Source organism: Electrona antarctica, assembly GCF_951216825.1.
Source record: "Electrona antarctica genome assembly, chromosome: 16".
Lineage (NCBI taxonomy): Eukaryota > Metazoa > Chordata > Actinopteri > Myctophiformes > Myctophidae > Electrona > Electrona antarctica.
In genome coordinates, this window is record NC_136797.1 from 28,559,611 (window position 1) to 28,582,803 (window position 23,193).

General features: G+C 49.6%; 1 protein-coding gene across 1 annotated transcript in view; it reads left to right on the plus strand.

Moving 5' to 3' along the window:
- apc (APC regulator of WNT signaling pathway) overlaps window positions 1-22,428 on the plus strand; it is a 52,048-nt gene extending 29,620 nt beyond the window's left edge. The window contains exons 9-22 of the mRNA XM_079523974.1: window positions 645-743; window positions 1,293-1,470; window positions 2,187-2,387; window positions 2,644-2,739; window positions 3,221-3,360; window positions 3,846-3,923; window positions 4,070-4,186; window positions 8,141-8,355; window positions 8,496-8,832; window positions 9,283-9,897; window positions 11,090-11,470; window positions 11,670-14,882; window positions 15,993-16,189; window positions 17,307-22,428. Of these exons, the coding sequence (XP_079380100.1) occupies window positions 645-743; window positions 1,293-1,470; window positions 2,187-2,387; window positions 2,644-2,739; window positions 3,221-3,360; window positions 3,846-3,923; window positions 4,070-4,186; window positions 8,141-8,355; window positions 8,496-8,832; window positions 9,283-9,897; window positions 11,090-11,470; window positions 11,670-14,882; window positions 15,993-16,189; window positions 17,307-19,383 (7,944 nt within the window). The 3' untranslated portion in view covers window positions 19,384-22,428. The remainder of the gene's footprint in view (window positions 1-644; window positions 744-1,292; window positions 1,471-2,186; window positions 2,388-2,643; window positions 2,740-3,220; window positions 3,361-3,845; window positions 3,924-4,069; window positions 4,187-8,140; window positions 8,356-8,495; window positions 8,833-9,282; window positions 9,898-11,089; window positions 11,471-11,669; window positions 14,883-15,992; window positions 16,190-17,306) is intronic.
- Window positions 22,429-23,193: the final 765 nt, after the last annotated feature.

The window sequence follows — 23,193 nt, forward strand, 5'->3', positions numbered from 1 at the left end:
AGGGCAATAGAGCATATAATGAAAAGGGTATCTTTGAAAGACAAAGAAGAGGTCCCGCACACTGTCAGACACTTGCCAAAAAACGTTTCGGACGCTTAGACCATCTTTGAAAGACCTTCATCAGGACAGACAATCATTGTCTGTCCTGATGAAGGTCTTTCAAAGATACCCTTTTCATTAGTAGCAAAAATGTCTTCTAAATCTAGTCAACCAGGCCTGCAGTAGACTATGCACTGGGCAAATGTGCATGACATTATTTCAATAAACTAGAAATACGAGGAAATGACAGTGTGAGAAACGGTATCCAACAATCAACTTTAACGACCGGCGAGAGTTTTCATGTTGCACGGTAAGACTACGGTCATTAGTATTATTGCCATCACCTGGGAGGCTCAGTCGTGTAGCTTTCCCGACGTTAAGCTGTGTATGTGTTCAACAACACAGCCATGCAAAATGACACTGACAGCTATAAGGTGACGTAAGCTTGCCCAGCTTAGCAACGGTTGCTGAACTATTTGGATTGGCATTGGACAATCACTTTTTGGGGTGGGATTTAGCGAAGGGCTAATTGTGACTAATATCTGACAATTCAGCGTTCATTTCAGGACATTTTAAAATGTCTGTTATGCTTTCTATCTGTCCAGGTTGCTGGCAGCCGATTGGAGCATGAGCCGTCAAACGAGATCAGCTGTGTGGGGGGTTACCCCGCCCCCCGGCGTCTCACCAGTCACCTGGGAACCAAGGTGATAATTGTAAACCCTAGCAGGCTTCTAGCTTGTTAGCTTCAACTCATTTACCACCAACACCCCCATCTGGTGTCTGAATTGTGTACGCCAGGACTGCCACACATTCATTTTCTATTGTGAACACCTTTATTTTGAAAGCCGTTTCACTCAGAAACCAGTCAGGAAGTCAATAATCGTTATGTAACGCCCCCGCAAATGTTATTTCATTCTCCCAAAACATACATTTTGTAACCGGGGATCATATCGTTTAGAGAAATGAGGCTCAAATCAAGCTTGTTTTGAGCCAAAAAGAAGAGATATTATGATTTATAAAAACTGCGTCCCCAAAGACCGCATAAGCCAGTGGAATTGTGACTTCACTTTTTTATCACACCCAAACCAGGGTGTTACGAGCGCATAGAGAACACAGTTGTTAACAGTAATCAATTAATATTAAAATAGGCATCAAAAGGCGATGTCGGCCGGGAGTTCGTTTTGACCAGGAGGCGTCAAAAGGTGATCTCTGTTGTACTACTGCTAATAATAATAATAATAATGTGTTACCAGGTTGAGATGGTGTACAGTCTGTTGTCCATGTTGGGGACACATGACAAGGACGACATGTCTCGCACTCTGCTGGCGATGTCCTCGTCCCAGGACTCGTGCATCGCCATGAGACAGTCAGGATGTCTCCCGCTGCTCATTCAGCTCCTCCACGGCAACGACAAGGACTCCCTGTTGCTAGGTAACGATCCATTTACAGCAATGCTAATGACATAATCAGCCAGCATGATTGCGGGAGAAATGGGTGTGCGCTTTTTCTCTCTCTCTCTCTCTCGTCTCCGACGCATTGAGAGCGTGTAGATTTTTTTTGTATTATGTAGGAATAGAAAATGGGATTTTTACTCGAGTCGTGACCCATAACAATTGGTCTGTGACCCACAAATGGGACCCACTGTTTTAGAAACGGTGCCCCAAAGTGTGTAAATCTAGCCTGGCTTGGCCAGCGTGGAGTCACTGAAGCTTTCTCCCCGCATATGAATCTGGACTTCGGCCCATAGGCAGCATGAAAAGTGGGCGTTAGTAGTTGCCTTGACAGACAGACCCATTTAGCCAATCAGCGTAACAAAAAGCTGACGTCACCACACAGTGCGTGCGCTAGTCTGCTCCTCATGCATGAAAGATACCACGCTAAAAACAACAAGGTCTGTTTAGTTTCTACTTTCTACGTGAGCGAGATATGTGGGACATATGTCAGAGTCTATATCTGAAATGACTGCTGGTCTTATCGTTTCTGTGGAAACCTTTAAACGTGTTGCGTTGAGGGCAGCCATTGTTGTTTTGAAAGTACTGCAGCATGAATGTTACGTCACCATATACACATGAACCAATCAGAGGCTGCTTTTCACTGAAAAGTGAATTTCAGGTCCCGACCTAACCAAGCCTCCTTGTCCAATCAAGGTAATTCCAGAGGAAGCAAGGAGGCGCGTGCGCGCGCCAGCGCCGCGCTCCACAACATCGTGCACAGCCGTCCGGAGGACAAGCGCGGCCGGAGGGAGATCCGCGTGCTGCATCTCCTGGAGCAGATCCGCGTCTACTGTGAGGCGTGCTGGGCCTGGCAGGACGCCCACGAACAGGGCCTGGACCAGGACCACAACCCTAGTGAGTTCCATCAGTTCAGAGTTTTTAAAAATATTTTTGACCTTCCGATCGCTAGTATAGCTCTGTGACCCTCGGTAGAACACGGGCGATTTATTACTTTCGGTTCAGACATGACAACAACAGCTCTTCTTCTCTGCTTATTTTGTCCATTTCTCTGGCACTTTCCACCTACCGCCCCCCTATGGTAACCGGCGTCCAAAGTGTGCCATGATTGAGTACTTTTTCCACCACTGTCTGTCTGTCTGTCCTCTTTCAGTGCCGTCTCCGGTGGACCACCAGATCTGTCCGGCAGTGTGTGTCCTCATGAAGTTGTCGTTTGACGAGGAACATCGGCACGCCATGAACGAACTGGGTACGATGTTACAATTATTACATAATCGCCTAATCGCAGTTATTTGAGATAATCACGGTTCATTTTGCATAATCGTCAATCGTTTCCATGTTGAAAAAATAGAAAGATCTACACGCTTACAACACGTGTTGTAACTATTTCTGCCATTTCCGCTATTTTGAATTTTTTGGGAAAGAAAATAATATTACATGTGTCAAGGTGTAAAATCAGCCATTACGACATCATCAAGGACCGTCAAAATACATTTTAGTCGACTAAATCAACTGTAGATTTAGTCGACTAAAATCTTATGATATTTAGTCGACTAAAACTAGACTAACACTAAAACATTCCATGTCACTAAAATGTGACTAAAACTAAATGAAAACTATTCAAGAGACTATGACTAAAACTGAAATAAAAATTTGCTGTCAAAATCAACACTGCTTGACCGTACCTTCACTCACCCCCCCTGGCTCATCGTTGTCCCATTGATCCGCAGGCGGTCTGCAGGCCATCGGCGAGCTGCTCCACGTGGACTGCGAGATCTACGGACTGACCAGCGAGCACTACAACATCACGCTGCGCCGATACGCAGGCATGGCGCTGACCAACCTCACCTTCGGGGACGTGGCGAACAAGGTTGTAGTCCTATTCTGCTCGGAGATCTATCTCAAGGGTTCTCAAACCTTTTGGGCCACGACCCCTCAAAATAGTCATATTTGAACTGGGGACAACCCCCCCACACACACACCCACCCACCCTGACAAGCACTTGGAACTGTAGGCATTCTTACATTTAGTTTGACTCATTTCCACAGATAAATATTGTCAGATTAACCAAACTGCACGTCAACAGGGCTATGAGCTTGTAGATCGGCTATTTTCGCAAAGTCTGCCTCTTTTCTTACTTAATATTTGACAATTACCCTGTACCCTGTATAGACTTATACTGTACGTTTGTTAACAGTTGAGTGAGAAAACAATGATGCACAATAAGCTAATCATCTGGGGACCTCCCAACATAATTTGGGGACCCCCAGTTTGGGAACCACTGATCTGTCTGAGCCGTGCATCCATCTAGCTAGCGTATCCATCTGTCTAACCTGTGGTTTTTTTTCCCATCAGGCCACACTGTGCTCCATGAAGGCATGCATGCGAGCGATGGTCGCTCAGCTCAAGTCGGAGAGCGAAGATCTGCAACAGGTACTCTATGCACGAGGCTAATGGAGCCTAATAATCTAACCCATTGAGACCAAGATCAAAAACACTTCTATAGAAGACACACTGACTTCCAAATGACTGAAATCAGTCGTGGCGACTGAGAACTTGAATCCATGCGTGTGCTGCAGGTTATTGCCAGTGTCCTGAGGAACCTGTCCTGGCGAGCCGACGTCAACTCCAAGAAGACGCTGAGAGAAGTCGGCAGCGTACGTGCGCTGATGGAGTGTGCCCTGGAAGTCCAGAAGGTAGGAATGTGGCGCACATAATAATAATTAACAAAGAGGTAGGAGTGCACACCAATATAGTGGCTGACCCAAGCCCCCAGTAAGGCTATCCAACGTTGAAGATGCCACTACCTACGGGCGAAATGTGGAATTGCAGCACTTTAATGGAGGTGGACGGACGTTCATGACGTCGCGTGCGTAAGCCCGGACCTCAAAATTGAGGTCCGGGGCTAGGCTAAACTAACGCTCGCTCGAGCCATTGAGTTATAATTATACTTCCGGCAGTCTTCCGGGTGCTTCAAAACGCCACTGAGCAACTTCCACTGAAATGAATAGCGTGGGGGCGGGGCTAGCGCTCCGGTTCGGTCTCTATCCTTTAAAGCTCTATGGGCTGACCACGGGAGACAACTTGGACAGAGAAGAGAGGTCGCACAGCTCGCAGTCACGATGCAAATATACTTTATCTTGGAGTACCAACATTTCGACAAAAAATGCCTTCTTCAGAGTATATCTATTATTATTATTATTATTATCATCATCATAATAATACAGAACTGTTACTATCTTGGGTATATTGTATTGCTGATGTTGCAGTCTTGCAGAACATTGCATGTACGTGTAACAAAACATCAGAAATCAATACAAACTAAATCAATAAAAAGACAGGGAGTACCTCAGTCTCTTTTGCAAGTAGCAGTAGATATTAAATTTGTATGAAGTGGCTGATCCTAAGCTCCCAACCTGGTATTCTTAATGTGTTCACAGAAAAACAGTACTGTACACTCTTTATTTTTAAAGAATCTTCCTTCATAGAAAATAATAGCCAATGATCATTATTTAGGAGGAAATAGGATGATGGCATTCCTCCAGGCCCTGTAAACACTTTCAGACAAACAAATTGGATCTTGTTGAGATGGGCATCACTGCCGGTTTCCGCGGCGCGCAGGCTTAACACGATTTAAATGACAGCGTTGCCTCATACGTTGTGTCTGTTTCAAATTATTCCTTTATTTCTACCTAAATCTATGTTCCGATATCTTGACAGTCACAGTTTATTTTGGTGGAATATATCCAACCCATGATGATGAGCTAAAAGAACCCTTCTAGAACTGGTCAGCAAATATAGCTGTTATAATTACTGGATCTCCTTTAATCCATTGAGACCTGGAACGCATCCATGTCACGTTAGCGTTTAACCACATTAACCATTAACCCATTTTGGGCGGGAACCCCTTTTGGTGTTTTAAACATTATGTTATAATTTAGCTATTGAAAAATAGCAGATCTACAAGCTTATGGAGAATTGGAGATGCTGTCTAATGCCAATATTTCTCCAACATCCATTCCATATTGAGTTCTGCATTACCCAGGGAAACTATCAAATGAGGATAATCCTGTGTGGAAAAAACATTTGATGCCAATTTACTTAATTTCAATACTACATGTGGCCATTTACACATGACTACACATGGCACGTAGTCATCTTTATATTTTATCTGGTATGGGAATAATGTTATTGACAAAGCAGAGGAAGCCTGTATCTCCATATACAGTATATTATATTGTATTGTTTTGTTTGTTAACCCATTCAGGCCTGACGTCGAAATTTAAAAAAAAAAGTTTTCTAAATCATGACAATTTTCGGAAAGATTTGAGGCACATTTTAACGATTTTTCAAAAATAGCAGACCTACAAGTTCATAGCGCGCCACTCGGTGGCGCGCTATGAGCTTGTAGATCTGCTATTTTTCAATAGCTAAATTATAACATAATGTTTAAAACACCAAAAGGGGTTCCCGCCCAAAATGGGTTAATGGTTAATGTGGTTAAACGCTAACGTGACATGGATGCGTTCCAGGTCTCAATGGATTAATACAGTAACCTCGGCAGATTGTTCTTTTCATTATTTTGACCGTATATGCTCCCAAAGAGAGAGAAACCGTCAAAATGTATGACCTGTATTAGGTGCCACTTTGAAGCCAGCCACATTTGGCCATGCTTTGTTATGCACGTCTTTGCATTTAGGATTGTATCTTTGTAGCTTCCTTCCTCTTATAAGCCTGAATCATTTCACAAATCAAATCAAAGAAGTGCCATCCTTTATTCCATCACAAAAACTGAGATATAAGCCTACCCCCCCCCCCCCCACACACACACACACACACACACACACCTTTTTATATATATATAGAATTCCCTCTTCTACCTTTTTCCTAAATTCTATATCAAATCTTTAATCTGGTCATTTGGCCTGGGTGAGGCTTCACTTCCACTCAAAACAGGCAGGTGTACTGTACATAAAGGTTTTTTTTACTGTCTACACTGCCATCTGAAGGCTGATCACAGTAACTACATTTTAGAGTATACCTGCTATGGGGGAAATCATTGTGGTATGCATTAGCATTGTTATATTAGCCACATGTTTAGTTACTATAATCTAAAAGAAGCACAAGTTACTGTTTTTGTTGCTGTTTAATTCTATTTAATTTCAGCCTTTATTTAATTCTCAGAAAACACACTGAGAGGGCTGGGACCTTCTTTTCCAGTGGTGCAGAGATCACAAGTTGGAGAAAAAACACAAAACGTATCAATTGAATTAATAAAAAATAAAATTACAGGATTTAAAAGAAACTTGCATCACGTGATTTATCAATTAAAACGGGTGCAGTTTAGCTTTACCAAAGTTGATACATCCAACTGAAAATGACCAAGAGGAACAAAAGAGTAAGTTTAGTGTAAGTTAGTTCAGGTATTCAGAGTACAAAACTGAAAATCAGACTTTCTGAACTCGGTGGAGACACGCAGAATCTCAAGCATGAAACAGTCCCGAGAGAGTGTGTGTTAGGTACTAGTTTTCCAATTTCAAAAGGTCATTTAACCCATTTTGACCTGAGATCAGATTCTAAAAATGTCTTCTACATCCTGACAGTTTTCTGAAAAAGCTATGTTTCTATGTCAGTCGTTCTTCGATTTTTTAAAAATAGCAGACCTACAAGCTCGTAGCGCGCCACTCGGTGGCGCGCTACGAGCTTGTAGGTCTGCTATTTTTCAATAGCTAAAGCATAACATAATGCTAACACCAAAATGGGTTAAATAAGGGCATAAACTCCCAATTCAGACTTTATAGGTAAATAAAAACGGGGCCGACCTACCCTATTGTCAGTGTTGATTTCGTCGACTAATACTAGGATGAAAAATCGATTACCTTTTTTCACTGACAAAAACTAAATGGAAACTAAATGAAAACTAAGCTATGATGACCTAAAGGTAAGACTAAATATATTGACAATCAACAAATAAAAACTAGACAAAAATGTTAGGAAGGGACTAGTGGACAAGAGATCCAGTATTAGTCATTTTACACTTGGTTGCATGCTGAAAATAGCAGATCCACAAGCTCAACGTGTCGCAGCGAGCTCGACTAAAACTAGACTAACACTAAAACATTCCAGGTGACTAAAATGTGACAAACTAAATAAACTATTCAAGAGACAGACTAAAACTAAAAAGAATTTCTGTCAAAATCAACACTGCAACCTACCCTATTATACAGTAATGCAGTGAGGGGTGTAGCTGTCCCCCTGTTATATATCTGAGGTCAGAGTGATAAACTGCGTCTAAAGTCCAATGTGTGGTAGCATGCACATACATCCCTAGTGTACAACATACATACCCATGTCTGCCAGTATTTACACCCTTGGCGTGGTTTAAATCCCTGTTCAATGAATGTCCATTACTTTTCTACCCCCCCCCCCCCCCCAAAAGAAATCATTCCTAAAATAGATTTACGGTACCTTCATTGTCATTTATTATTCCAGTATCTATGTATACTGTTGGGAATACTATAGTAACTATACATGTATACAAATAAAGAAAATACTATGAAATCTCTTTCCCTCTCCTCTTCCCGTCTGCCTCGTTCCCTCCTCTCTTATCCTTTTCTCTTCCTCCCCGTCTCTCCGTCCCATCGCCCCAGGAGTCCACCCTGAAGTCCGTCCTCTCGGCCCTGTGGAACCTGTCGGCTCACTGCACCGAGAACAAAGCGGAGATCTGCCGGGTCCTCGGAGCGTTGGCCTTCCTGGTCGCCGCCCTCTCTCATCGTAGCCATAGCAACACACTGGCCGTCGTCGAGAGTGGAGGCGGAATCCTGCGTAATGTCTCCAGTCTCATAGCGACCAATGAGGACTACCGGTAATAAATGCCATTATAGTTTTACGACCAGTGGTGGGGAAAAAGTATGCTTTCAGAAATATCATGATTTCTTCAGCTGGTCGGCCCTAAAACATTACATTTCCAGTCTTGAGATTTTATTTTTGCTTTATTCCATGCAGCCAGATCCTCCGCGACCACGACTGCCTTCACGTGCTGCTGCGCCACCTGCGCTCCCACAGCCTCACCATCGTGTCCAACGCCTGCGGCGCCCTGTGGAACCTGTCTGCGCGCTGCGCCCGCGACCAGGAGGCGCTCTGGGACGCCGGCGCCGTCTCGGCGCTCCGCAACCTCGTCCACTCCAAGCACCGCATGATCGCCATGGGCAGCGCGGCGGCGCTCAGGAACCTCCTCGCCAACCGGCCGCCCAAGTACAAGGACGCCAACGTGGTGATGTCGCCACCGGGCGCCGGCGGCGCTGGCGGAGCGCAGCAGCCGTCGCTGCATGCCAGGAAGCAGGTGACTGAGAACCACTTTAGGCATAGCCCTTTAGGGCGAGGTCGCTTCTCGGTATCTGTTGATATTGGAATCAGGGATTACGCTTCGAAATGCTGAACAATCCTCATCCACAAGCGCCTATTAACCTGAGGCGGATTCTACAAATGTCTTCTAAATCCCTAACCGTTTTCTGAAAAACTTGTTGTTGTAGATCAGTGGTTCTCAAACTTTCTGTTTCAGGACACCCGAAATGATATGTATTTGGCCGACCGAATATTTTGTTCCAGGGACCCCCAGAAGCAAAGATTTTAGTTGAAAATGTTCGATTAAAAACCAAGAGTTGGACAATATCGGAAATGTGGATATCGACCAAAGAAGCCAATATATTATCTAACATCCCTAATTTCCATCCTTTCCATTTCCTCTTCCTCTCTCTCTCCAAATCTCCCTCACTCCGTTCCTCCCAAACAGAAAGCTCTCATTGAGGAGCTCGACGCCCAGGACCTCTCTGAGACCTTCGACAACATCGACAACCTGAGCCCCAAGATGCACCGGGGCAAGGCGGGCGGGCGTGGCGCCAAGCCCGGCACAGGCGGCGGAGGGGCCGGCGGCGGCGCTGGAACGGGGGGCTACGGGGATTACGAGGCGGTGACGGGGAGCCCGAATGGCCCCGGCGGGGGACGCTCGCCGTATGTCAACACCCCTGTCCTGTCGAGTCCTTCCTCTCGAGCGGGAGTCGCAGAGAGAGACCGAAGGGGAGGACGAGGAGTAGGAGTGGAGAGGGAACGGCGAGCGGGGAGCGGAGGAGAGCGACGAGGCGCGGGGCAGTTCCACGTGGACCCGGACGCCAAGCGGACCGGCGCTCAGCCGGACCAGACCAGACCACCTCCTGCGCCGGTCGCCGTGACCTCCACGTATGCCCGCGCCTCCAGCGACAGCCTCAACAGCGTCACAAGTGCCGACGGCTATGGCCGGCGGGAGCGGGCGGCGGCGGCCGACTCCAACTACTCTGAGGACGATGACGCAGGTTCCACGTCGGGGAGTCGCCATGGCTACAGGAAGTACCCCCCAGACCTGCCGCACAAGGTAGGTGGAGTTATGGGTAGGACTAGCTGTATGAATAGCAATACTAGTAGCACTAATGCTAGTAGTAGAAGTGCTAATCGTGGAAGTAATACTAAGTAGTAGTACTAGTATACTAATGGGAGTACTAGTGATAATAGTTTTACTAATTGTTATAGAAGCAGTAGAACTAATCATTTCTTTTTGTCTGTTTTTAATGTGACAAGCACCAGGAGTTACGGAGAGCGCTATTTTGCTCCCATGTATGCTAAGTATGTATTATTATGGCAGTGACCATAAAACACATTCAGTACAGTGGACTTTTCAGCTCGAGACCCAAAAGAGAGATTTGACGTTTACCCAATTATGTATTATTTATGGAAAAAGTTAGATTTGTTTGTTTATTTGTTTTGAAATGTATAAAAGTATTAAAATATAGCTATATTTAATAATATATATCTTTTTGAATCATTTTATTTTTCAAATGTAGGAAAAATAAATTGATTTTTTACTCGAGCCGTAACCCATAAAAATTGGTCCGTGACCCACAAATGGGTCCAGCCCACTGTATGGGAAAGTGCAGAGTATTAGCAGTAGTAGAAGTATAATACATAGTCCCATTCATTAAAGTGCAGAGTATTAGCAGTAGTAGAAGTATAATACATAGTCCCATTCATTAAAGTGCAGAGTATTAGCAGTAGTAGAAGTATAATACATAGTCCCATTCATTAAAGTGCAGAGTATTAGCAGTAGTAGAAGTATAATACATAGTCCCATTCATTAAAGTGCAGAGTATTAGCAGTAGTAGAAGTATAATACATAGTCCCATTCATTAAAGTGCAGAGTATTAGCAGTAGTAGAAGTATAATACATAGTCCCATTCATTAAAGTGCAGAGTATTAGCAGTAGTAGAAGTATAATACATAGTCCCATTCATTAAAGTGCAGAGTATTAGCAGTAGTAGAAGTATAATACATAGTCCCATTCATTAAAGTGCAGAGTATTAGCAGTAGTAGAAGTATAATACATAGTCCCATTCATTAAAGTGCAGAGTATTAGCAGTAGTAGAAGTATAATACATAGTCCCATTCATTAAAGTGCAGAGTATTAGCAGTAGTAGAAGTATAATACATAGTCCCATTCATTCCCATATATGACCGTGTTTCCCCACAAATCCCCCACATTTCCTCGTTAATCGCCGTCTACTTAATTCCAGGACGACGAGGTCTCGGCGTCTTCCGGCTCCAACGCCTCGAGCGGTGTCCGCTGTGCGGCGTCCTACCGGAAGTACCCGGCCGACCTGGCACACAAGATCCACAGCGCCAATCACGACATGGAGGCGGGCGAGGGGGCGGAGCTGGATACGCCCATCAACTACAGTCTCAAGTACTCGGACGAGCAGCTCAACTCTGGGCGCCAGAGCCCGACCTGCGACCACCCCGTCGACCGCTGGGCGGCGCCGGCTGCGGGGGGGAGGGTGCCGGGCAGCCCCGGGTACCGCCCCGCCGCCCTCTACCAGGACAACGCTGGCAACGGGCCGACAGTGGCCAACGAGGGCGAGGAGAAAGTGCTGCTCAAGAGGAAGTACCACCTCCAGGTTCTTAACGATACTTTTCTTTCTATTATGATGCTAGTAATCTGTTGTTTCAGTAATCTGTTCCGTTACTCTGTTACATTGACGTATGCCAGAGTTAAGACCATACAGTCATGTTGAAATAAGATAATAAAGTCACGAGCAGAATTAAATTCCATAGATTATCATTAATCAGTGACACGTTTCACCCCTATACGTCCAGGCCCCCTTCAGGTCCTCGGACCCCAAAAAGACCTCGCCGCAGACCCTGACCGCCTCCTCCTTCGACGACGATGACGACGACGACAAGCCCATCAACTACAGCGAGCGCTACGACGAGGAGCGCCAGGAGGCCCGGGACGCAAACAACCCGCAGCCCATCGACTACAGCCTGAAGTACGGGGGCGGGTCCAGCGACGACCACGGCCACACCGTGCCTTCCCAGAAGCCCCAGCTGTTCCTCCGTGGCGGAAAGCATCCGCCGCCTCCTCCGGCGGCAAGCGCCGCCACCGCCACCTCCAAGGAAGAGGCCTCCATAAAGAGCTCCGCCAGGAGGCCCAAACAGCCGCCTCCTCCTCTTCCCGGCGGCCAGGGGGGCGGGACCGGTAGGCCAGCGGCAGCCAACCATGAGACCATCCAGACGTACTGCGTGGAGGACACGCCCATCTGTTTCTCCCGCGGCTCGAGCCTGTCGTCGCTGTCCTCGCAGGAGGACGAGGACGGCGAGGAGCCGACCGTCCGTCCCCTGGCTCCGAAGGACGGGGCCGCCAACGCAACGCCCTGCCCCGCCTCCTCCTCCAAGGAGCACGGCAGGATGAAGGCTCGCCACCATCACCATCACACTCCTCCCGGCTCCGGCCACCCGCACTTGGTCCTCCCCCACAAGACCAGCCCCGGCTCCCAGACCCCGCCTCATCCGGCATCGGCCACCTCCAGCGCCCCCCCTGCGTCTTCCCAGCCTCCTACACCTCTGGCACCTTCCGCACACGAGCACGAGACGCCGCTCATGTTCAGCCGCTGCACCTCTGTCAGCTCGCTGGAGAGCTTCGGGACGCACTCCATCGCCAGCTCCATCCCGTCGAGCGGCGATGGGGAAGACGGAGCGGGCGGAGGCTGCTGCAGCGGCCTCATCAGCCCCAGCGACCTTCCCGACAGCCCCGGGCAGACCATGCCCCCCAGCCGCTCCAAGACGCCTCCTCTGCAGCCCGCCTCCCCGCCCACGGGGGCCGCGGTCGGTCAGTTGCAGCACTCTGACCGCGGCATCGAGGGCTACCGCGACCTCCTCCCGGTGTGCCACAAAGGCATGCCGAGGCCGAGCAACAAGAAGCCGACTGGAGGCGGCGAGCGGGCAGACCGGGAGTCGCTCCCGTCGGTCGGTGGTGGCGGGCCCCGTCTGCTCCATCTCCAGGAGGAGGAGGGGCGGGCAGGAGGGGCGGGGGGAGACGCGCTGCTCCACTTTGCCACGGAGAGCACGCCCGACGGCTTCCTGTCGCGCTGCTCCAGCCTAAGCGCGCTCAGCCTTGACGAGCCGTTCATCCGCCGCGACCCGGGGAGCCTCCGGACGCCGCAGCAGGTCCGCGAGGCGTCAACAGCTCCTCCTCCTCCTCCCCTCCGAGTCCAGGAGATGAGGCAGGCTCCGCCCCAGCCACCACCGCCCCAGCCTCCTCCTCCTCCTGCCCCTCTCCTCCAGGAGCCCGATCACCTCCTGGACGATTCGGACGGCGACGACATCGAGATCCTGGAGGCGTGCATCAACTCGGCCATGCCCACGCGCTCCTCGCGGAAGCCAAAGAAACCCCCTCCCGCCAACAACTCCTCCTCCTCTGCCGCCGCCTCCACCCGCAAGCTGCCTCCTCCGCCCAGCCAGCTCCCCGTCTACAAGCTCCACCCCTCCTCGCGGGGTGGCGGACCCCCCCCTCCCTCCTCCACCTCCATGGCGGCGGTCTCAGGGGAGGAGCTTCCCCGCGTGTACTGCGTCGAGGACACGCCGCTTAACTTCTCCACGGCCGCCTCGTCGCTCAGCGACCTCACCATCGATTCGCCGCCCAACGAGCGGATGCATGCCGTGGCCGAGGGGACGGAGGAGGAGCGGCCCTCGCTGGGCCCCGCGGCGCACCACCCCCGCCGGCCCCGCCCGGACAGCGAAGCGGCCGGCCACGACGACATCCTGGCAGAGTGCATCAGTGCCGCCATGCCGAAGGGCCGCCCTCCTCCTGCCGCCGCCCACAACCTCCCGAGGGGTCAGCCCACCCCCTCGCTCCCCCACCACCTCCACCACCACCACCACCACCCGCCCTTCCACCGGCCAGAAGTGCGGGAGGAGGACCGGCGGCGAGGCAAGCCCACCTCGCCGGTCAAGCCCATGACCCGGCCCCGCCGGGACCTTTCCCCGCCGACCCACCCGCATCCGTCCCTCCCTCCTCCCTCCTCCTCCACGCTTCCTCCTCCCCCTACCGCCCCTCTGGGGGGCGGGGCCAAGCGGAACCCGTCGGCCGCCGGCTTCTCCCTGGACTCCCCGCACCGCTACACGCCAGTGGAGGGCACGCCCTGCTGCTTCTCACGCAACGACTCGCTGAGCTCGCTGGACTTCGACGAGGACGAGGAGGACGAGGGCAGGGCGCCGCGGGAGAGGGAGGAGCGTGAGGACAGGCGGGTGGACCCTCCCTTCATCACGCAGGCCCCGAAAGTGGACGCCCGCCCCCAGCAGCAGCCGAGCAGGGAGGAGGGGAGCACGGACGGGCCCCACTTCTACTCCCCCTCTTGTCAGCTGAGTGACGTGGACCAGGAGAACAACAACAGGGAGGCGTCTCCCGGGTCACGCGGGCCGGCGGCGAAGGAGGTGGACCGAGCGGACTCCTCTCCTCTGTCGCCTCCTTCTCCCTCCGCCCTTCCTCCTCCCGCACATCAGACCGACAGCCAGGCCCCGCCCCCGGCCTCCTCATCTCCTCCTGCTCCTCCCACCTCCTCCTCGGCGTATGCCCCGCGGGCGTTCAACGTGGAGGACACGCCCGTCTGCTTCTCGCGCAACTCGTCGCTGTCGTCGTTGAGCGTGGTGGACTCGGAGGACGACCTGCTGCAGGAGTGCATCTCCTCGGCCATGCCCAAGAAGAAGAAGAAGACGGCGGCCAATTCCGCCAAGGTGCCGCCGCCGCCGCCCAAGCGAACCACGCCGCCTCTTCCTCTCGGGGGAGACGGGGCGCTGCCGCGGGGCGCCGCTCCTGGAAGTAAGGAGGAGCAGGAGGCGGAGAAGGAGGACAAGCGAGCTCTCCGGGACGCCGGGACGCCGCCGGACGATAGGGAGGCAGAGGAGGAGCAGCAGGAGGAGGTCCGGGCAGAGGACGACGAGGAGGAGGAGGAGGCGACGGAAGGGGAGGAGGAGGAGACACGGGCAGAGGAAGAAGTGCCTCGGGAGACCCAGGACTCAGAGCACCTGGAGGTAGGCCCGTCACAGTTAGTACATAATCGCCCAATCGCAATTATTTGAGATAATCGCAATAATTTTTGCATAGTCGTCAATCGTTCCATGTTGAGAAATAAAATAAAAATTATAATCAAAATTATCACTTTGTAAGCTTGTAGATCAACTGTTTCCGCTATTGTACATTTTTGTAACTAAAAACAATTAAAAGCTATTAAATGTGTCAGTGATTTCTTAATACGCTCTTTGTCATATCTGCCCCCGTGCAATTTGTGATTATGAAGCCCTAAAGGGCAAACAGAAATACAAATTGTAACGTTCCAGAGTTCAATGCAAAAACAAAATTGAATCTTTAATCAAAATTATTTGTGTGACAATTAATGGTCAACTTAACCCATCTATACCTGTCGCCTTATAGCTTTTAACCACTTTAACCTTTATTTTAAACTTTATTTTTCAGTCCACAGGAAAATCAGAGAACGTGTTTGAACCTAATTATTCAGAAAACCACAGACCACAGAAAATCTACTGAATGTTCAATGTTCAGGTTTTTTTGGGTGCAATTGAGCTCAGAAAGCCTAAAAACATTAAATAAATAAGAAAAATTACAGAAACTTGTTTTTATGTCACAATCCCTTTAACATTTTCCCTGCGGTGATTAAACAATCGTGTTCCAGATCTCCCTGCCTAGTTTTCACTAACCTTAGAAGAGCCACTGCGCCGACTTGATTGTTGCTCGTCATGAAAATCCGCTTTGAAGCAGTGTAATCGCTTGTCGTAGTGTTGAGAAATATTCCAAAGTGGCGATCACAACAACAGACCGGAGAAGGAACGCGTGCGCTGCGTGGCACCGCCGCCATTGTAATGCATTGGGCCTCAATTTCCCAGAACCTTAGCATGCTTTTTTTTTCTCCATGATTTTTTTTTGCGATGACGTCATCAAAACACGTCACCTACCCACTCTGTCCGATGGAAACCCAGTATGACTTAAAAACGTATACAAAATGCGGATTAAACGATAAAAACATAACTTGTGTAACATTATCGGGAGGGAAGCTGTTCTACAGTCAACTAACTCGTGTTAGGGAGGGAAAGTGTTAATGTGTGTAATGTTGTGAACCGTGCCAGGCGTACGTGGTGCAGCTCCAGGACGATGAGGAGACGTTGGACTGGAAGGCCATCCAGGAGGGAGCCAACTCTGTGGTGTGCAGCCTGCACCAGGCCGCCACGGCCACCGTGGGGAGCCACAGGCGCACCTCGCACCGCTCCTTCACCGACTCCGTGTCCTCCTCCGACGAGGACTCGGACTCGGTGCTCTCACTCAGGTCAGTGTTTTCTTTCAGAATATTTTGATTTAGTCTTAGTCCTATTTAGTCTTCTGAATTGGTTTAGTCTTAGTTTAGTCTAAAGCCCAAACCACATCAAAGGGTCGCCATGCAACTCCTTGGGTCCAAACGGTTGCGAGGAGTTGCATGGTGACCCTTTGGTGTGGTTTGGGCTGTTGAATTCAACCAGTTGAATCACTTGGGAGGACGTGGGTCAATGTGCAACAGGACATATCACACCGCTGTCGACTACATATCAAAAACCTTAGTCGACTTAGTCTTTTATCTTAGTCATCTAAATTAACTCTGCCTCAGGTTAGGGGTGGTGAGGACCTTTTATTGCAAAGGATTTACGTTCATATTCGGTCGTGGAGAGCGACGGATTCCGGGCCATGTTACGCACTTTGGAGCCACACTACATCGTCCCATCTCGGCCACATTTCACAGACGGTCGATGGTGTGAGTTTTATCGAGTTCTCGTGTCCCCTCAACCTCATACAATCCAAAATGTTCCCTTTCTGTCATCTTTTTTCTCTTCCCCTCCACGTTGGTAACTCGTTCTGTTTTGGTTGTTGAAAGCTAAAGCGTGTGAGAGCGCTGTGTGTGTCACTCTAAACCAGGGTTCTCCAATAGGCGGCCCGCGGATCGCCCCCTTGTGGCCCCTGGAAGAATTTCAAAAAGAAAAAAAGGTTTTTTGTTTTGTTTTGGGGGGGGTGTCCCAGATATAAATGGCATTAAATGGGGGTCAGTAGCCTATGCATGTCAAACTGGGCACACCCTCAAGGACCACTGGTGGTCCCCAGACCACTGGTTGAGAACATTGTTTTATTAATTAATGAAAAAATAAAAAAAACAATTTTTCGCACGTGCAGACTCGGCCCCCAATATGGCCCTTGAGGAAAATTAATTGGGGAACCCTGCTCTAAACGGTCCGGTACGCCGCCGCAGTGCATCGATGAATTATCGCCCATGATGGCATCGCGATGAATCGATTTTTTTTCCCACCACTAATCGTGATACTGCATGAAAGAATATTATGATAATATCATGTATGGTGGTACTGCTTGAAAACATATAGTGATATTATATTTTTCCATTTCGCCCACCCCTACCTCAGGTCCTCCATCGGCTCTCCCTTTCACCTCCCCTCCTCGTCCAGCGGCAACAACAACAATGCTGCCCAGGAGACCTCCAAGCTCCCGCCGCCGCCCCCCTCCTCTCTGCCCGCGGCACCGCCTCCAGCTCTTTCTAAAGCAGGGAATGCGGCCGCGTCGGTCGGCGTTCCGGGAGCTCCCGGATCGGCGGGAGGCCCCCGCATCCTGAAACCGGGCGAGCGGAGCTCCCTGGAAGCCCGGCGGGTCGAAGAGAAAGATAGCGCCGCCGCCGTGAAAGGAGGGAAGAAGGTCTACCGGAGCCTGATCACCGGGCGGCCCCGGGAATCCGTGCCCACGACGGCCCCCCCCCTGCTGGGGCCCCGGGGCCGGAGCAACGCTCACCTCCCCGGCGGAGCTGGCCGGAGCTCCTCCCCCAGCACCTCCCCCGTTCAGAAGAAGCTTCCCGTCAAGCAAGCACCTCCCGCCGGCTCCCCCTCGGCCAATCAGAACGCCCTGAGAGCCGTGAAGCCCATGCCCGGGCCTACGGGCCCCGCTGGCGGCAAAGCCAGCCTCCGACCTTCCTCCTCCGCTTCCCCGGGGCGGAACCATAGCCTCCTCGCCCCGCCCGCCGCCTCCACCCCGGCCTCCAAGCTCTCCTCCACTCACCTCCCTCGCACCGCTTCCCCGGGAGGAGGGGGCGGGAGCTCTGCCTCCTCCACCAAGTCCCTGTCCTCCGGCCGCATCTCCTCCTCCTCCTCCACCCACCACCCCTCCCCCGCCCGCCAGACCTCCTCCCCCTCCATCGGCAGCACCGCCTCCTGCAGCGGGATCCCGCGCAGCGAGTCCACGTCCAAGGCCCTGGGGGGAGGAGGGGGAGGGTCCAGGAAGACCTCGTCCTCCGCCGCCAGCTCGGCCACTTCTTCGGAGCGCTCGGACAACAAGCCCCCTGGCCTGGTGCGTCAGTCGACCTTCATCAAGGAGGCGCCCAGTCCCACGCTGAAGCGCAAGCTGGAGGAGTCTGCCTCTGTCGAGTCGCTCTCCTCAAGCCCCTCCCTCCCCGACATGTCGCCCGTCCCCTCGTCCAATAATCAGCAGCTGCCGCTCCTCCCCGGCGGGACTAAGCCCTCGTCCACGTCCCACCAGGAGAAATCGGGAGGAAGCGGCGGCGCTAGGAGAGGAGGTGGAGGAGAAGGTGGTGGCGGCGGCGATCCCAACCGCTCGCATTCGGAGAGTCCCTCCCCCCGACCGCGGCCCCTGGCGGGAACCTGGAAGAGGGAGGGGAGAGGCAGAGGAGGAGGTGGCGGTGCCAACAACCCTTCCGCCTCCTCAACGTCCTCGCTGCCCCGCGTGGGCACGTGGAAGCGCGCCGGCAGCGCCTCATCCATCCTGTCGGCGTCCAGCGAGTCGAGCGAGCGCGGGGTGCGGAGCGAGGAGGAGGAGGAGCGCAAGAAGCAGCGCAAGGGCACGTGGCGACGGAAGACGACGACGCGGAACGGCCACACCGCCTCCTCGCCCATGGACACGTCCTCGTCCTCGTCCAACCGGGAGGACGTGTGGGTCCGCATCGAGGACTGCCCCGTCAACAAGCCACGCTCCACCCCGGCGGCGACGACGGGCAACGCCCCTCCGGTCATAGACGGCGTCTCGTCATCCTCCTCGGAGACCAACCTCAATCACGTGCTGTCGGAGCGGCGCCGGCTTGCGCGGAGCAACCCCTGCATCGTCTCGGACCCGCAGCCGCCGCAACAGATCCAGCAGCAGCAGCAGCGCTCCAACCCGTTCGCCGCTCCAACCTCCTCCGCCGTCTCCTCCTCTTCCGGAGGCGCCAGCCAAGCGCTCCTGGCCGCCCGGGTGAGCCCGTTCAATTACACGCCGAGCCCCCGGAGGGGAGCGGCCGCCACGGGAAGCGACGCCGGTCCACAGAGCGTCGCCGGTCGGCCCTCGCAAATCCCCACGCCGATCAACGTGGGCGGCGGCAAGAAGCGAGACGCGGGCAGCGAGAAGGCCGGGAGTGGAGGAGACAAGGGGGGAGGGGGGGGCAGCGGAGCGGAGAGCGTGGCAGGTGGCGAGAGCGGCTCTTACATTGTGACGTCGGTTTGACGTCACAATGTAAGGGGGAGAGAGAACGGGTTTGTAGACGGTGTTGATTTCGTCGACTAAAACTCGGACGAAAACTGTTAGTCGACTAGTGGAGAAATAAAATACAAGTCACTTTATGTTTGTATGCGCTCAGGTGAAAATAGCAGATCTCTTACAACTCTCTCACAACGGCTTTTAGCTATTTCCAGCATGCAACCAAGTGTATAATCAGCAATTACATTTTAGTTGACTAAATCAACTGTAGATTTAGTCGACTATAATCTTATGATATTTAGTTGACTAAAACTTTTCAGATGACTAAAATTACTAAAACTAAATAATTTTTTGTCAAGATTATGAAATTTGTCGTCAAAATCAACACTGTTTGTAGAAGAGGGTAAAGTTTGCAGTGAGAGTATTCCATTATTTATTTAAGTGTTTCTTAACTCTCCGTCCGCCAAAGGGCGTTCCTGAACAGCCTGTCATCTCACTCCTCCTCCCCCTCAAGACGTTTTTTTTCCTGTAGTATTATACATTTTTAAATAAAACACAAGATGGAATATCATCGGTTAATAACTATCATCAAACATGGCGGACCTTCCATTGTGCTTATTTTGAAAATGGTTTCCTGTTACTTTCATCGGCGGTGCATCGGACCCCTCCCTGGAAGACGGAACAGTTTGTAAATATTAATACAACAGCCAATCACTGCTGTGGGACGGCCAAATGAATTTGGGGTGAGGGAGGAACTCTCGGACAGGAGAGGAGTTCCTCATCTATGTAAAAAAGAAAGAAAGAAAAAAAAAAGCGAGCAATATTTATGCTGACCCGTACATGGGAATCGTTTGCTGTACAGACATTGAACTTATTTAAAAAACCACAACTCCCACAGTCCTCTTTTGTCCCCCACCCTCCATATGCCCTTCTTTTTCGCTCCCTCTCTGAGCTCACTTTGTGTGTGTGTGTGTGTGTGTGTGTGTGTGTGTGTGTGTGTGTGTGTGTGTGTGTGTGTGTGTGTGTGTGTGTGTGTGTGTGTGTGTGTGTGTGTGTGTGTGTGTGTGTGTGTGTGTGTGTGTGTGTGTGTGTGTGTGTGTGTGTGTGTGTGTGAAGCCCCACCCCACTTTTCTGCATGTTGCCTCCCAAAAGGTTAGACCCCCCCCCCCCCCCCCCCCCCCCAACAGCAGTCTCTCACTGTCTTTCTCCGCTTCTTTTTCTTTGTAAGAAGAAGAAAAAAAACGTTTGGCCAATGTCTTCTTTTTGTTTTCTTTTCTTTTTTCTATTCTTTTTTTTTTAGGGAACATGCGTCATCATGGACACGGGCCAGCTAGCTCAGTGTCTTAATGACTTGTAAATAGATAGAAATATTATGCCGCATGACAGGGAAGGATTTAGCTTTTGCCAATATTCCGACATTAATTTGTTCCGGCGTTTCCGTTTACCTTAGGATTAATTCATAGCGTTATTGGAACAATCCTAAAATCGATGTACTTGCTAGCTTAGATCCCACTTGAGTAGCACATCTCACAAGACTGTCATCGTTTGTCGATGACATCGGGACGTCCGCTGAATTAAATCCTTCCCCCTAAAAATGACCGATCGTATCCGCTGCCTTGTTTTTCAGTCACTTTACTGTCTTGTCTGAAATATTTTAATGAAGCCAAAATTTGTCTAACGTCTGTCAAGAATGTTTTCAGCTTAATAACACCCTGTTCTGTAATTTACCCAGAGTTCAACAGTAACAGTAGGAATAGTAGCTAACCCACCACCACCACCCCCTCGTCAAGGCCAAAGAGCAGTAACCACCTGAGACAAATAATTATCCTACGTATAAATATGGGGTCTCATTTCAGGGCCTAAATTGTTCTGAATTGAGGTGAAATCCCCCGACCTCATACCTTTTTCTTAAAAACGAGTGGTTACCGCCATTTTGCGGAGGAGGGGCAGAATTTGAGGTGTTTTTTTATATCTTGAAAGTATTCATATGGTAGACATGAAAGTCGTATGAGCGCACGCTATGCTAGGCTAAAGCTAACAATTGCAGGAGGAAAAAAAACGACGTTAACGTAGTGTTAAAATAATCACTTGTAAAAAAGAATAACTTATTGCTCGTATAAAGGTTTTGGATTTCTTTCGTAAACACTTGTTACACCTTCTCTCTCCGTCTGTCTCTCTCTGTCTGTCTCTCTCTCGATCACTGTTAAAATTCGCAAAGCACATGAGAGCAGTGGGGTGTCCAAGGGGTGGCCTAAGGTGGCACGGGCCACCCCTGGAATCTGAACAATTCTTGAGTGTTGCGCTCTGGAGCAGCACACAATGACCACTCTGAGCAAAAAGGTTGCCAGGTTGTCCGATGTGCGTCTGAACATTTGTGATAACGGTGATGGATGACATTATTGCAAAATGTGATGGTTGTGAGTTCTTTGGTCCTCTAGACTAGAGTTTTCAACATGCATATAGTATGTGTAACGGGTTAAACCGGTTGTAATTATGTGTATAGATGGGATGACTTTATGTTCATTTGAATGCATTTCAAAAGATGGAAATGGCAACGTTGAGCATCGACTGACTGTTCGTAAATTAACATAAGAGAGCACTCTATAACGTCAACACCAGAGCACTATGAAATCTGATTCAGAGCATATGAAACTTGAAACACAGGAATGTAAGACACTGTAATGTTAGTAATTAAAGTAGAAATGGGTTGTGGAGACAAAATAATGGTAATAATGCGGCGCATGTGTCCACTTATGTGCGTGCGTCTATTTATGCACATGTGCTCGTACTTCATTCCACCCCGCATACAGAAGTCAGTGCCTCACTTGGGCCACCCCAGTCAAAAAACTCTGGACACGCCGTTGCATGAGATTAGGAAAAAAAAGGAACTGTCTCGTTTCCTTTTTTCTTTTTTTGCCAAAAAAAGGAACAACAAAAGGTCTCTTATTTTCTTTCCTGTTTGCTAATTTTAAAATGAATAAATGGTGAGTTCGTTTTACCAAATGTACAAATAAATACAAGTGGTGGTTGAATTAATAAACGTTGGTTTAAATAAAGGTTGGTTGGTTGAGTCATTGTTACCTTGGAAACATTTATTTATACCTTACGCACATGTATATACTGTACACACACTGTGTGTGTGTGTGTGTGCGCGCATGTGTACACAGATCAAAAAATACATAATTAATTTAATATTCCTTTATTAAAGCATTTAGACACTGACTTGATTCAGTGTATTGAACTTGTCTGAAACATCCCTCAACATCTTAGTATAGTACAGTGTTTCATCTTGAATGACAGTATAGTATTTAATTATACAACATGGTAAAGTATGGCGTATAACATATTTTTTTCAAATCATAAAAAACTGGGGGGTATGCCGTCCGAAACCATGAACTATAGTACTGTATGACATTTTTTCGTGATTTTCAGCTTTTCTCAAAAACTCAAAACATGAAAAATGACATACTATAGTATGCTGTCTGAAACCATGAACTATTGTATGTCGTTTTTACAACATACTATAGTATGCCGTCCGAAACCTTGAACTATAGTACTACGTCGTTTTTTCGTGATTTTCATATTTTTTTCAAATCCTCAAAAATCATGAAAAACAACATACTATAGTATGTCCTATGTCGGTGAAAAGCATCAACTGTACTGTATGTACGTCTGTAATCCACAGTATATTCATAATGCTTAGTAATATAATATAGATGAATGCATGTTGTGTTTTCAATAAATGTCTGGCGACTGGCGTACATTACATGACTATATAAAGGATGGCACGTCCTTGCCAAACATGCTTGCAGAGACTCTTGGGTAATGAAGTTGGCT